Source organism: Vitis riparia, chromosome 3 (assembly GCF_004353265.1).
Source record: "Vitis riparia cultivar Riparia Gloire de Montpellier isolate 1030 chromosome 3, EGFV_Vit.rip_1.0, whole genome shotgun sequence".
Classification (NCBI taxonomy): domain Eukaryota; kingdom Viridiplantae; phylum Streptophyta; class Magnoliopsida; order Vitales; family Vitaceae; genus Vitis; species Vitis riparia.
The window spans coordinates 12861942-12876016 of record NC_048433.1 but is presented as its reverse complement, the minus strand read 5'-3'; the positions used below and the strand labels follow the sequence as shown (position 1 = coordinate 12876016).

Below are 14075 nucleotides of genomic sequence, written 5' to 3'. Positions count from 1 at the left end.
AAATCTTCCTAAACAAGAACAAGAGAGGTGAATACAGACAGCAGGTATTGTTCTTCTAGCCAACTGAATTTGTTGTATAATTTGTTGCATGAACTGGCTTTGGAGCTGTATTACTTGCTAAGTTTGGCAATCTATGGAAGATGATTTTATTAATTATTATTATTATTATTAAAATATTTAACACTTAAAAGGACAAAAAAATTGGTACAGATATGTAACAGTCAATATAACTAATGTATATGATTGCTTAGTTTGTTGAATGATAATGAGGAATACTATTAACTGCTTTTATGACCATAGTGGCATTCGCTGGTTTTTAGACAGGGTGACTGCAATGGCATATGCTTAATTTGATTTTGTCTTTTATTTCTTTTATTCAGTCACACACATTGTCATGGCATTGGCTAGTTTGAGACAGGGTGACTATAATGTGGTTTAAGACATCCACATAATCATACATGCCTTTGCATGTGTTTCTCTATGGTGATATTTGTATCCAACCTCTTTAAGTGTAGCTTTTTTGCACGTGTTTAGTCTTTGATCAGTATTTTGCATTTTGTGGAGAGGACCTCTCGTCCTTCTCTAGTGCTTTTTTCATAATTAATATATCTTTTGTTTCTGATAAAAAAAAAAGAGTAGCTTTTTCATGTTCTTTCTTTCAAGTTGAATGTGTGAATTTATTTTTATAATCTAATGAGCTCCACACAATATGTCAGGCTGTATACTTGAAGCGAGGGGGACTTTCTCAAGATTTGTCAACAATGTCCTCCAAGTCATCAGGTTCCACGAGCAACTTGAACCCATTAGACTTGGCTGAAGGCAAAAGTGATCTACTTGCTACGAGTATTGAAGATTCTGAAGATGAAGATAGGGATGGAGATTCTGATGCGGCTGAGGGATTGTCTGGTTTTCGGAATATTTTGCGAGACATGATCCCTGGTGTGAAGGTCAAGGTTTTGAAAGTGACAGCACCTGGCAAGGTAGACCGGGATTTAATATCAAAGGTGATTGAGCAGATAATGGAGGAGGAAGAAGATGAACAGGATATTGAGTTAGAAAGTGTAGAAACAGAAGAGGAAGTTAAAGTTGAAAGTGATCAAGAGCAGGATGAGATTGAAATGGAGGCTGGCCATGGAATTATTGATCGTGAAGAGCAAAATGAAATTGCAGTTAAAGTTTTTGTAGGTGGTCTTGTACAAAAACTTTCTGCTGGTGTGCCTAGTAAAAAGTTACTTCGAGTACCAGCTAGACTAGAGAAAAAAGGACGTATGTCATTTTCTTTTTCTATAGAGAGGGATGATAACAGAAAAGATAATGGTGGCAAGGGACAGGCTTCTCTGGATAAAAAAGCTAAGCTTCGAGGTCAACGTAGCATTGATCATGTTATGTTTGATCTTGCTAAGTTCATTGGTAGGGAGAAGATACCCATGAAGGTTAGTTTTGACATATTGCATGGCTTATCCTAAACAAACATTCTACTGACACGATATTATTTGGTGCTTTTTGCATTTTTTTTGTTCTCCTAGGCTTCTTGCACTCATTCTCTCTCAGAAATTGTATTCATTATTTGTAACTTTCCCTTTCTTTCTAGGCAGTTACATTTCTCACAAAAATTCTTTTAGTGTTTCCCTGAAGAATTATTAGTTCATAATTGTGTGCTTCAACTGTCCAGGTTCTTAAAGATGTTGGTGAATTAATAAATCTCACCCTCAGCCAGGCCCATAATCGTCAACCTCTGTCTGGATCAACAACTTTTAATCGCATTGAGATTCCAGCATCTCCAGATCCTCTAAATGGTGATTTTATTGCAAAACATGTTGATCTCTAAGCTGCCATGAGATGTTGTGTCTAGTGACTTATAGAATTGCTGTTCTGATGTGATACTATGATCCTGTATTCTTTTGACTGTTGTATTTGGTGCCCTTTAGCCAAACTTAACACAAATGTATTAAGAGGTGCTCCTTTTTTCAGGGTTATATATTGGTTCACATGGTCTTTACACATCGGAGATCATTCATTTGAGAAGAAAGTTTGGTCAGTGGAAAGAGGATGCTGGGGCTAAGGAACCTTCTAATCTGGAGTTCTATGAATATGTAGAGGCTTTGAAATTAACGGGGGATCCTTATGTTCCAGCTGGCCAGGTAACTTTCTGTATTTAATTGCCATAGTACACATTCTGAAGGAATGAATAATTTCTCACTCTTGATTCTCAAAAGGATGAGTATAACTTATATAGATACAAGGTTGACTAAGCTATAAATAATTTAGGCCTAAATCAAGGGATCTAATTACAGGCAGATTTCTAGGGAAGAAATAAGGAAAGAAGCAAAATATACAATCATACAATTCAATTACAATATTTACAAACAAATTATACTTGAATAATTTAGACATAATTTGTCAAATCTTCTAACACTTACCCTCAAGCAGGTGCAAAGATGTCTTGCATTCTTAGTTTGTCTAAGATTTGATGAAAAACCAAATTTGGTAAACCTTTGGTGCGGATGTTTTCCAGCTGCCTAGTTGACAAGACATATGGTGTACAAATTTATTCCAAATCCACTTTCTCTTTGATTAAATGTTGATCAACTTCCACATGTTTGGTGTGATCATGATGGACTAGGTTATGATCCATATTTATCCTTATTGTCACAGTACAACATCATTGTCTCCTTTATCTTAATCTTAAGATTTGTGAGTATTATTTTCAATCATAGTAGCTCACAATTATTATGAGCCATAACTTTAAACTTAGCTTCTTCACTAGATCTGGTCACAATAGGTTTTTTTTGCTTCTTCAAGTGACTAAATTTCCACCTAGAAATGTGCAATGCTCAATAGTTGATCTTTTATCCACCATTGAACTTGCCTAATCCGCATCGGTATAGGCTTCTAACTTGAAATCATTATTCTTTTGAAACATTATTCCCTTGCTTGAGGCTGTCTTTAGATATCCAATAATTCTATATACATCCTCCATATAAGAATTAATGGGAGAATGCATAAATTGACTCATCACACTTATAGCATATGCTATATCAAGTCTAGTGTGTGATTAGTGAATTAGTTTCCCCCATTATTCTTTGGTAGATGCCTCTGTCAGCCAAAGGTTCTTCATTCTTTTCCTTTAGCTTGTGGTTCAATCTATAGGGATATTTAGCAAGTTTGCACCCTAGCATGCCAATTTCTTTGAGTAGATCTTGTACATAAAAATTACCTTTTTTGATCTTGCAACTTGTATCCCTAAAAAGTAACTTAGACTACCCAAGTCCTTGATCTTGAATTCCTTTGCTGGATATGGCTTTAATTCTCTAATTTCTTCCAAGTTATCACTGGTAACAATGATATTATCTACATAGCAATCAAAATGATTACTGTACTAAGATGGGAGTATTTGAAGAATAGTGTTTGATCACCTTGGCTTTGACGATAGCCCTTCTTCACCATTGACTTAGGTGGTGTTTGTTTTTTTGGCTTTTTGCTGAAAACCATTTAGTTTTAGAATTTAGGTTGTTTGTTTTTTTACTTTTTCATGACTTATTATAAACTTTTTACTAAATAGAAAAAGCCAAAATATGTGGCTTTTTCTAAATAGAAAAATAACACAATGGTTTTTTTTACTTTTTAATACTTAATAGAAATAAAATACTACAAAAACAAACAACCTAATATTTAATACTATTAAGTATTAAGGTTCTATTTAGAATTAAGTAAAAAAACAAACACCACCTTAGTGATCTTCCAAACTATGTTCATGGGGATTGCTTGAGCCCATAGAGTGACTTTCTAAGTTTGCACACTTTGTCTGTCCAATATTTGTGTATAAATCCAAGGGGAACACCTATGTATACCTCCCCCTCTAGATCTCCATGAAGACATTCTTTACATCAAATTGCTGGAAAGGTCAATCAAAGTTAGCAACCAAAGATAATAAAATTTTGATAGTATTTATTTTTGCTAATGGTGTAGAGGTTTCTTGGTAATCTATACCATTGTTTGAGTGTACCCTTTAGCAACCAACCTTGCTTTGGACCTCTCTATGGTTCCATCAACCTTGTATTTGATGGTATAGATCCATCTACAACCCACTGTTTTCTTCCCTTTAGGCAAGTCCATAACCTCCTGAGTTTTATTCTTTTCCAAGGCTTGTAGTTCTTCATTTATAGCATCTTTCCATGGTTTACTGTTTAAGGCCTCTTGGACTATTTTGGGATTTCCATTGGAGGAAAATGAGTGATAAAGGCATGGTTTTTTATGACAATCTCTGTAAGGACACAGAATTTGAGATAGGATGTTGTGTGTTCTAATTCCTTTCCTAAAAGCAATAGGCAAATCCAAATCTCTATTAGTGTCAAGACTAAAATTAACATTTCCATTACCTGTCACAGTTTTAGACATTGGAGCATGTGTAGGTATTGTGGACCTTTTTCACCGGGAATACACATTGAATCAGGTGCTTCAGGTCTCTTGTGTTCAATCTCAAGTGACTGAATCTGCAATGTAGGTTTTGAGGAATTCGGGCTCTTGTCAAGACTTCAGGAACTTAAACTCTATTCAATTTCAATGGACAAACTTTCAGGTTGATTTTTTTGGATTAGTCACTCTTAAAAGGAATAGGATGAGGAGAGTGGTCATAAATATTAGACAAATAATTATAAATATTAGACAAATGATCATGAGAATGCCCTAAGAAAATGCATTTGAGAGCCTTATTAGTCCCTTGAAAATTTGGAAAGAACTCTAAAAGAGTCTCTATAGGAGATTTGAATGCAAGAACCCGAGATGGCATACGGTTGATCAAGTAGGTGGCTGCTAGAATGGCTTCACCCCAATAGATTTTAGGAACTTTCATTTGGAATAGAAGGGACTTGGTAACGAAAAGTTAGAGAATTTCTTAGTTTTCCTATTAATAAATTCAAAATTCAAATTCAAATATTAGGGATATTAGGGACTTTTTAGATTTGTATTTTTTGTTTAAATAGTTCCTCTTTTCTAGGGAGGTTGAGTTTCTAGTGTCAGATCTTCCTTTATTTATTCCATGTATTATTCTGATTTTAATTTAATGAAGAAAACTATTTTTCTCCCCACGAAAACTTTCACCTAGCAACCTCTATAAAATGCCTATTTTTTCTCTCAGCAACCCCATTTTGTTAGGGAGTATCAATACATGATTTTTATTTTGAAGATATGTAATCAAGTCATTATTAAAGTATTCCATTCCATTATCAAATCTAAGCATTTATTTTTTGACTCCAAATTGTGTACTAATGAGTTTATCAAAGATCGGAAAGGTGGAGACCTCAAATTTTGATTTTAAGAGATAAACCCAAGTGGATCAAATGCTTTCATCAATAAATTTGAGAAACCATTGATAACTTGAATGATTTGAAACATGAGAAGGACCCCAAACATTTGAATGTATCAAACTAAATGGACAAAGGTATCTATAATTTTTTATTGGAAATGAAACTCGATGGTGCCTAGCAAGAAGACATATTTCACAATGAAAATTGAGTCAGTCAACGTTTTCAAACAAAGATGGAAGCACCTTTTTCAACAACGGAAATGGAGGATGTATTAGATGGCTATGACAAATCCAAATCTGTTCAATTTTTGAAGGAGAGGTAGAGACCAAACCTTGAGACCTTAAAACACTAGTCTTCTGATTAGTATCTAGGTATAGTCCATCTTTTTCCTTAGCATGCCCAATCATCCTCCCCGTTATAGAATCATGAAAAGTGCAATTAGAAGTGAATATAACCGAACAATTCAAATCTTTAGTAATTTTTCCTATGGACAAAAGGTTATAGGAAAGATTGGAAACATGCAACATGTCTTTTAGGGACAAAGTTGGGTTGATTTTGACCGGGCCTTGACCAGCTATAGAGGGAAAAGATGCATCAACAATCTTTATTTTTTGCCTTCCAGAACATGTGGAGTAAGTGGAAAATAATTTTGAAAACTAATCATATGATCTGATGTGCCTGAATCAATGATCCAGGTTCTGGATAAGCAGTCCTTAGAGACATTCATTGCATGGATATTACTTGATTGATCCATAGACCAAAAAGTTGAAGTTGGTATAGAACTTGGAACTTGGATTGTGATTTTCAAGCTAATTCTGCAACGAAGGCTAAGTACTCTTGATTTTCAAGCTGACAGATTTAAACTTGATGAAAACAGGACTGACGTAAGGCTTGTCCATGAAGGTTAAGCACAACAATTGGCAAAAAAGCCCAAAGAAAAAATGGCAGTGAAAGCCTAGAAGAAGATAACACACTGCAGAATTGTTACCTGCTCTGATACCATGAAGGAATGAATAATCTCTCTCTATTAATTCTCAAAAAAGATGAGTACAACTTATATAGATACTAGGTTGATTAGGCTATCGCTAATTTAGGACTAAATCAAGGAACCTAATCACAGGCAGATTTCTAGGGAAGAAATAAGGCAAGAAATAAAATATACAACCATACAAATCAATTACAATATTTACAAACAAATTGTAGCCATTCAACACTGGACATAATTTGTCAAATCTTCCAACACATTCTTTTGATATATTTGAAGTGTATGACTAGAGAGAAACTGGTTTTACATTTTTGCCTCTTAGCATGAGTTTGTGATTCTATCTTGTGATTATTGGCATGCTATTTGTCATAACTGCCTTAAAGATTAATAGATTTATAAAGGCATAAAAGATTTCTTACCTAGTATTTGAATGCATGTAAGATATTCTTGCGTCTCTATCTGCTATTCATGATATATTGGGCAATACATGGTCATAAATTTTAATGGGAATAACCAATATGATAAATATCTGACTTTAGGTGTATATGATGGCTTGGAAGCCTTTTCAGATTTAAATACCATATTTCTTAGTATGGTGCATGGAACTTTATGGAATGGAAAAAAATCAGTTTTGTTTGGATACTGAATTAGGTTAAGGTGCTTCAGTGATATCCTCCTTGAAAATCTTTTATTTTGCCCAGAAATAGAAAGCCATGTCTAAAAGTCATATCAATGCTCAACAGTATCCTTGGAATCTCAACCTGGAATCCATTGAATCTTCATCCATTGAACACAGCATCATTGCAAAACCATGACCAAGTCCACTGTTTGCCTTGATTAAATCCACAGCCACACATGAATTTTCTCACTAGTTAAATATGTAGCTTGTTTTTTACAAAATGGTTTAAAAAATTCTGATATTTTGAATTCTCCAAAACAAAGTTCTTGAGATATTGATCTCTTGGTTTGGGCTAAAAATTGATGAGAGAACTTATTCTAGTAGGATGTAGAAGTTGTAATTGAACCAAGAATGAGCTCCCTAAAGATTTGAAATCGAGATTTGTTTGGAGACTGATCAGAAGCACTTCAATATACTAGACAAGTCCTTGATTGATCTAGCTTCAGTCTCAATGAATAGAAAAAATGTCTCTGATTGATCAAAAACTGTCTTTGATTCAAGTAGAAGTATGTTGGCTTCACTAGTGTCACCAATTTCCAAATACAACTAATGACTATTAAATCAAGGGATAATTTTAGACCCTAGGCGTCCAAAGTGCAGCTAAGTCCTGAGGTTCATGTGTCATTTATACTATCCCCAAAAGCGCATTCAAAATGCCTTGTATTGTATAAATGATGTATATTCAAGATTCTATCATTATAGTACAGATTAACTTGAAGAAATATGGACAAATGTGATACCACCTTAATTTAATTTTTGCAATGAAATATACCAATGTCGAAAACCTTTTCAGTACCAAACTCATATGGCAACAGAAACAAGCTCAACCAAATCACTACTTACCTAGATTTCAAAAAATCCTAATACATAATTTTACTAAATACCCTTCTATGGATTAGAATAATTATATTATAAAGAAAATCCCGAATAAACCCCGATGCTCTCTTTCCTTTTTATATGCTCTGCATCCGATTTTTTTCTTGTTTATGAGCTCCAAGTTTGCTGGTTTTGTGGTAGGGGGATTGGGGTTTGGGAAGATTTCTTTAAGGAATCTCGCTCTTTTAAGGAAGTGGTTGTGGAGGTATCTTAGGGAGAGTACAACTCTGTGGCATCAGGTCATTCTAAGCATTTATGGGACACATTCCAATGGTTGGGATGCCAACACTTTAGTCAGATGGTCACATCGTTGTCTTTGGAAGGCTATTGCATAAGTCTTTCAGGATTTTTCCAAGTATATTCGGTTTGTTGTAGGAGATGGAGAAAGAATTCGCTTTTGGGAAGATTTGTGGTGGGGGGACCAACCTTTGAGATCCCAATATCCAAAACTATTTAGAGTAGTCACGGATAAAAATATTCCTTTATCTTCAATTCTCGGTTCTGCTCGCCCTTTCTCTTAGAACTTTAATTTCCGTCATAATCTTTCCGATTTTGAGATGGAAGATCTAGAATGTCTCATGCGATCTCTTGATTGTATGCATTTATCCGCTTCGGCTTCAGATGCGAGATCCTGGTCTTTATCTTCTTCAGGATTGTTTACAGTCAAGTCTTTCTTTATAGCCTTGTCCCAAATACCCGATTTATCTCCACTTTTCCCTACTAAGTTTGTATGGAATTCTCAAGTCCCTTTTAAAGTCAAGTCCTTTGTCTAGTTAGTGGCACACAAGAAGATAAATACTAATGACTTGCTACAATTGAGAAGACCATACAAAGCTCTTAGTCCTAACATTTGTAAGCTGTGTATGAGGCAAGGAGATTCAGCAAATCATCTTTTCCTACATTGTTCTTTGACGATGGGGTTGTGACACGGATTATATCAGCTAGCCAAGATGGATTGGGTTCCTCTGAGAAGCATTTCTGACATGAAGTCAATCAATTATAAAGGTTTTGGCATTTCCAAGAGAGGGATAGTTTTGTGGCAAAATGCGTGCATTGCTTTAATTTGGATTGTGTGGCGGGAAAGAAATGCTAGGATATTTGAGGACAAAGCTAAGAACTCAGAAAATTTATGGGATTCCATTCACTTCCTTGCTTCTCTTTGGGCTTTTTGTTCCGTGGTTTTTAAGGACATTCCCCTTAACGTGTTACAACTAGATTGGCTAGTAGTGTGTAGTTCCAACGGGATGGTCTAGCCAAGAGAGCTTGTTCGTAGTTTTCATAGTGTAGTTTTTTGTTTTTTGTTGTGTTGTTTAGTTTTATCTTTGGTGGGAGGATTCTTCATCCTTCTTTTGTACTTCTTTTTTCTATCAATATACATATTTGTCGTTTCCTATCAAAAAAAAAAAAAAAAAAGTTTGCTGGTTTATGGCTGAAGGAGCAATATTATGGTACTGTTGTTTTGGCTATTTTTTGGATTATCTGGAATAAGCAAAATGGCTGGATAGTCATGGTTGAGTATGGTTTCTTAGGCTCTATTTTAGGAATAAGCAAAACAATCTTTGGAAGAAGCAAAGCTTTTGCTCCTTTTTCGACCTCTATTATGTTGGCTTCAAAGTTATCATTGTCTTCAACATTATTAGGGTCTGGAAAGTCGTCATTTTTCTCCATCCACTAGCCCCCTTGCTAATCCTCGGCTGACACTATTAAGATGGTCTCTCTTTCTCTCTAAATAAATTGGAAACTCTTAACATAGTCTATTAGAAATTGGTGGTTGTTATCTTGGATATTCAGGATAATATAAACTATAAAAATTATGATGAATACTATGTTTTCTTTTGTGTTTGCCAGCTTGTTTCAGAGAGATAATCAGTCTAAATTGCTTATAGTTCTTTAGAGGCTGATGGAAGCTAAGAATACGGCAATCTCATGAGTCATATAATGCATGTTAAAGACTAGGGAGAGCAGTAAACATCTTATGTTCCAAATTCATGACTTTAAAGCATTTTGTACAACTAGGCCACTAGGGCAAACTGCATTTCATTGTTTATATTATTTTTGAACTTTTTTGGTTGTAAGGATGTAAATCCCCTTCCATTGGCTGATATTTGGGGTCCAAAGCAGTTGCGTCAGTCAAGTCTTCAGTTAAAGGTAGGACTTCAGCCTCAATAGCCAAACCTATCCAGCTGATTTGAAGAACTCTCCAACCACATTGTCATTAGAATCTCTGATGCACCAATTCTCCATTGGGTCAGATTCAATTGAAATTAAGCTTATAAGAGCCTAATGATGGTGAAATCTGGTGACCAAAGAATCTGTTTTTATTGACAATTCATACTTCTCTGTAATCCAGCATAAATCATGATAAATAGAAGAGCCAGGAACTTTTAGTAACTAATCCCTAATCACACACTTATTTTTTATTGAATTGTATAAGATAGATGGATGCATATGTACGAATTTAATGCACAATATTTTTGAGTATATTGGATTATTTTTTATAGTTCTAAAAAAAAAGAATCAATTTTGAATGTTTCCTTAAATCACTGCTTAAAACGAATTTAAGGTAAAATATAGGGGGCAAGAAAGAACAGAAGAGAGTATAGTCTTGCATGGAAATGTTATATATGTGTTGTTGATAGGGGAAGGTGGTGTTGTAATGAATGTTTTAATGTGGAATGAAGACTTTGCTTAATATGTAAGTTTTTGTTGTGTGAGATTCTCTCTTTCTTTCCCAGGGGTTGATGATGATGAACTTCAGGAACTTTGAACATTGCTCACAAATCCATTCATGTCAATAATGTTTACAAGTATATTGTTGTACCATATAGGAATAAGTTCTATTTTGGATACATTGGTTGAGGACTTGTAGACACGTGGAACGTTTATCACAGGAACATCTTTTGGCGTACTGTTTGGAACTTGGAATTTAAATTTCTATTGAAGTTTAGAACATTATTTTGCAGGTTTTATAATAAATCTTTCTTTTTTCCCCTTTGAGTGTGCTATATTTCTCTCCTTTGTATTTCTTCCCCCTAGTGAGGCTTGACACTTGGATACCTTTGAATCTTTTTGTACATCCTTGAAAGATTTTGCTCATGTTTCTTGTGCTTATCTTGTTGAGATAAATGAAGATGGTTGTTTCTATTGAAAATAATAATAATAATAATGAATCTTGTCACCCTTGTATTAGATTCAACCTTCATGTAATATTTATAAGGTTGTACTTGTGTATGGTCAAAGTTTCATTTTAGGTAGAGTGGCTGAAGACTCGTAGGAACTCCAACCTTTGGAATAATAATATCTATTGAACTGATTGGAATTGGAACTTCAAATTAGTTAAGAATGTTGGGAAGGGCTAGGTCAGTTATGGGTTTTCATTTGCGTCTTTTATTTTTGTTGTTGTGTCCATTGTGTTACCTCCTGTGGACTTGGGGTATGCCACATATTTTGTACTGTGCTGTTTATAAATTATTCATTTACCTACTAGAGAAAAGGGAAAAAGGAAAATTGAGGTTTAGAATGTTACATAGTAGGTCTTGTAATGAACCTAGTTTCTCACCTTTGCATTCAATTCAACTTCACGCAATAGTCATAAAAAGATCTGTTATTAGTATTCTCCCTGAATTTCGTAGATATTAGAACAGAATTAAGTGAATCAAGTTTATTAATTCCCTTGTGGGGACACTTGGGCCTCGAGTAAAACTGTGCTTTTGTGGTGTTGCCCCCTAAATGGCTTCCATGTTATTTTATTTTCTGGTATATTTTCCAAAACATTCAGCATTGTTGTTTGTTAACTTCTACAGGTTGCATTCCGTGCAAAGGTTGGGAAAAGATATCAGCTTCCTCATAAAGGGATCATTCCTGAAGAATTTGGAGTGGTATACTGTTAGCTTGTGAAAATTGAATTCACTAATTTCTTGTTCTCAGATCTTCTCTTTGTTCCCCACTCCCACCAAATAAAAAATAAAGAGAGACAATAAAACCTAAGAATTCCCTATTTCCTTCTCTTTTCCATTATGAGTGATAAGCTCCTGATGATTGTGTTGGTGGCTCAGATTGCTCGATATAGAGGACAAGGGAGGCTTGCTGAGCCTGGTTTCCGTAATCCTCGTTGGGTTGATGGCGAACTTGTTATTCTTGATGGAAAGGTTTTATCTATTCTTGCTGGTTCTGCTTTTTCTGGTTTTGTCTACTTATTTTTTCCATATACCATGCTCTGTGCTTCCCAAATGGGTACTGATTGTGAAACACAAACTTTGCAGTACATTAAAGGCGGCCCTATTGTCGGCTTTGTGTATTGGGCCCCTGGGTATCATTTCCTGGTGTTCTTCAATCGGCTGATGCTTCATGAGTAGATTCTCACTGTACATAAAGCTTGAGTTTATTTATTCTCTATCCAGATTTTGTAGGGTAAGTCCTATAACTTTTCTGCTTTAGGTCTCCTTTTTCTTGAACTGATGCCATAATTAGATGTAGCATTGTGTTCACCCTTGGGTATAGGAATTTCCAGTGGTTACATGGCTTATGTGCAGTATGTTGCAACCAGGTTAAATGGTCGTAACCATCTTCTATGTAGGAAGAATATTTGAGTGTTGGAAGAATGTGGGTTTTGATTGAGAATTCTAAATATAGGAGTTCAAGGAAACAACCCTACAAATTGAAGTGGTTTATGCATCATGATTTGTTGATTTCTGAAACAGGAGATTCATGTATGTTAAAAATAAGGAGTGATTTCTCCAAATTCAATAGTGGAAAGGGCACTTGTTGGCAAAATAAGGCACATATACCCAAGCAAGGAGAAGAGTAAACAAAGATAAAGTACCAAAAAAAAAAAAAAAAGACACCAATAACTGAGGCTTGCCTTTATATGAATGGCTTTTATTAAGGATTTCCTTGGAAAAATTTTGGGTTCTACTTGAATTTGTTGCTGGCGCTTTTCCCTTTGTCAAGTATACTTAAAATTTTCACTTATGTTTGAATGTAGGTCTCATTTGTATGGTTTTTGGTTTTGCAGTTTTAGATGATGTTGACTACCATAAAGCCCATTTTCAGCAGCCTAGAAAGCCAGGAGATCATATCGGGGAATGTCCCGTGCCTACGTAGCTCCTTGGATATGATATAACAAAATGTTGGTCTTTCTACTGCTCATCTTTAGGGCAATCCTTTCCATCAATGTACGTATCAACTTTTTACGGTAGTAGGAATAAGTTCTTGTCTAAATTACCCAGTAAATTTAAATTCATACCCCGAAGCATCTCATATACATATTACATCTCTTTGCTTGGTATTCCCTAATTCTATTGCAAGATACTTAAACTACCCCGAATATTACATCGAGTATAGCCTACAAACATTTATTTCCTTTCTTCCTAATAGAAGTGGAGCTCTTATGAGGTATCTAATGAAAACATTATGCGTTTCATTCATTTTATCATGGACGAGGATCTAGGATCAAGGATCAAGTGGTAACCATCTAATGTTTTTATAAGAACACATCAATCCTCTCTCTTTGCATATTTCTTTATTTAAATTATGTTATATACAATTAGAAGTTAGAAGCAAAATATTTTGTTTTATCATAGTCAGAAACTATGTACATTTTAATATCATCATTGCTAAATGAGATGTATAAATTATTATGTAGTAAAAAACTAACTAAAAATAATTCTTTTAGTTATATACTATATAAAAACCATTCTTATAGTTATAAGCTATTTGCAAAATTATAATAAGAAGTTATGTAAAAATTAATTTAAAATTTACTTGTAGTAAAAAAAATATATAAAAATAATTTTGTACATTTCTCATAGCTAGAAGCTAGGTAAAGAAAAGGAAATTTTATATTACTATAGCTTGAAGATGGACAAGAATTGTTATCAACTTAAGACTTAAGTCAATATATATTTGAAGTGAATATAATTTCATTGCTTGAAATGAATATTAATCTCCTTTCTTGATTATTAATATTAAAATAAAAGTTGACAAAATAAAATAAATCACACCATATCACTATTAAATGAAACAATGTCGAAAATTATTTTTAGTGTGGTATGAAAATACATTGGTTGTATACTTGTCATATGCCTAAATATTTAATTGACTTTTACCAAGTCCTACTAGAAGTAAAAGGAAATAGATGAACATGAATTTCATTAATAGTGATAGAGACTTACTTTGATATTGATTTCTTTGAATCTATTAATGAAAAATTAATCTTCTAGAGGATGAT

The 14075-nt window shown here is 34.2% G+C and overlaps 1 protein-coding gene and 1 long non-coding RNA gene across 2 annotated transcripts; both read left to right on the top strand.

Annotated features, from left to right (window-relative positions):
• Positions 1-22: 22 nt before the first annotated feature.
• On the top strand, positions 23-13165 carry LOC117911416 (protein EXECUTER 1, chloroplastic-like). The gene is made up of 8 exons (XM_034825782.1): positions 23-44; positions 717-1433; positions 1673-1796; positions 1972-2141; positions 11650-11724; positions 11902-11994; positions 12109-12256; positions 12861-13165. Exons 2-7 carry the CDS (start codon positions 762-764, stop codon positions 12199-12201), a joined length of 1227 nt encoding a protein of 408 aa, XP_034681673.1. The 5' UTR covers positions 23-44; positions 717-761; the 3' UTR covers positions 12202-12256; positions 12861-13165.
• On the top strand, positions 2150-7304 carry LOC117911417. The gene is made up of 2 exons (XR_004650877.1): positions 2150-3455; positions 3735-7304. It is a non-coding gene; the product is annotated as an uncharacterized LOC117911417 (long non-coding RNA).
• Positions 13166-14075: the final 910 nt, after the last annotated feature.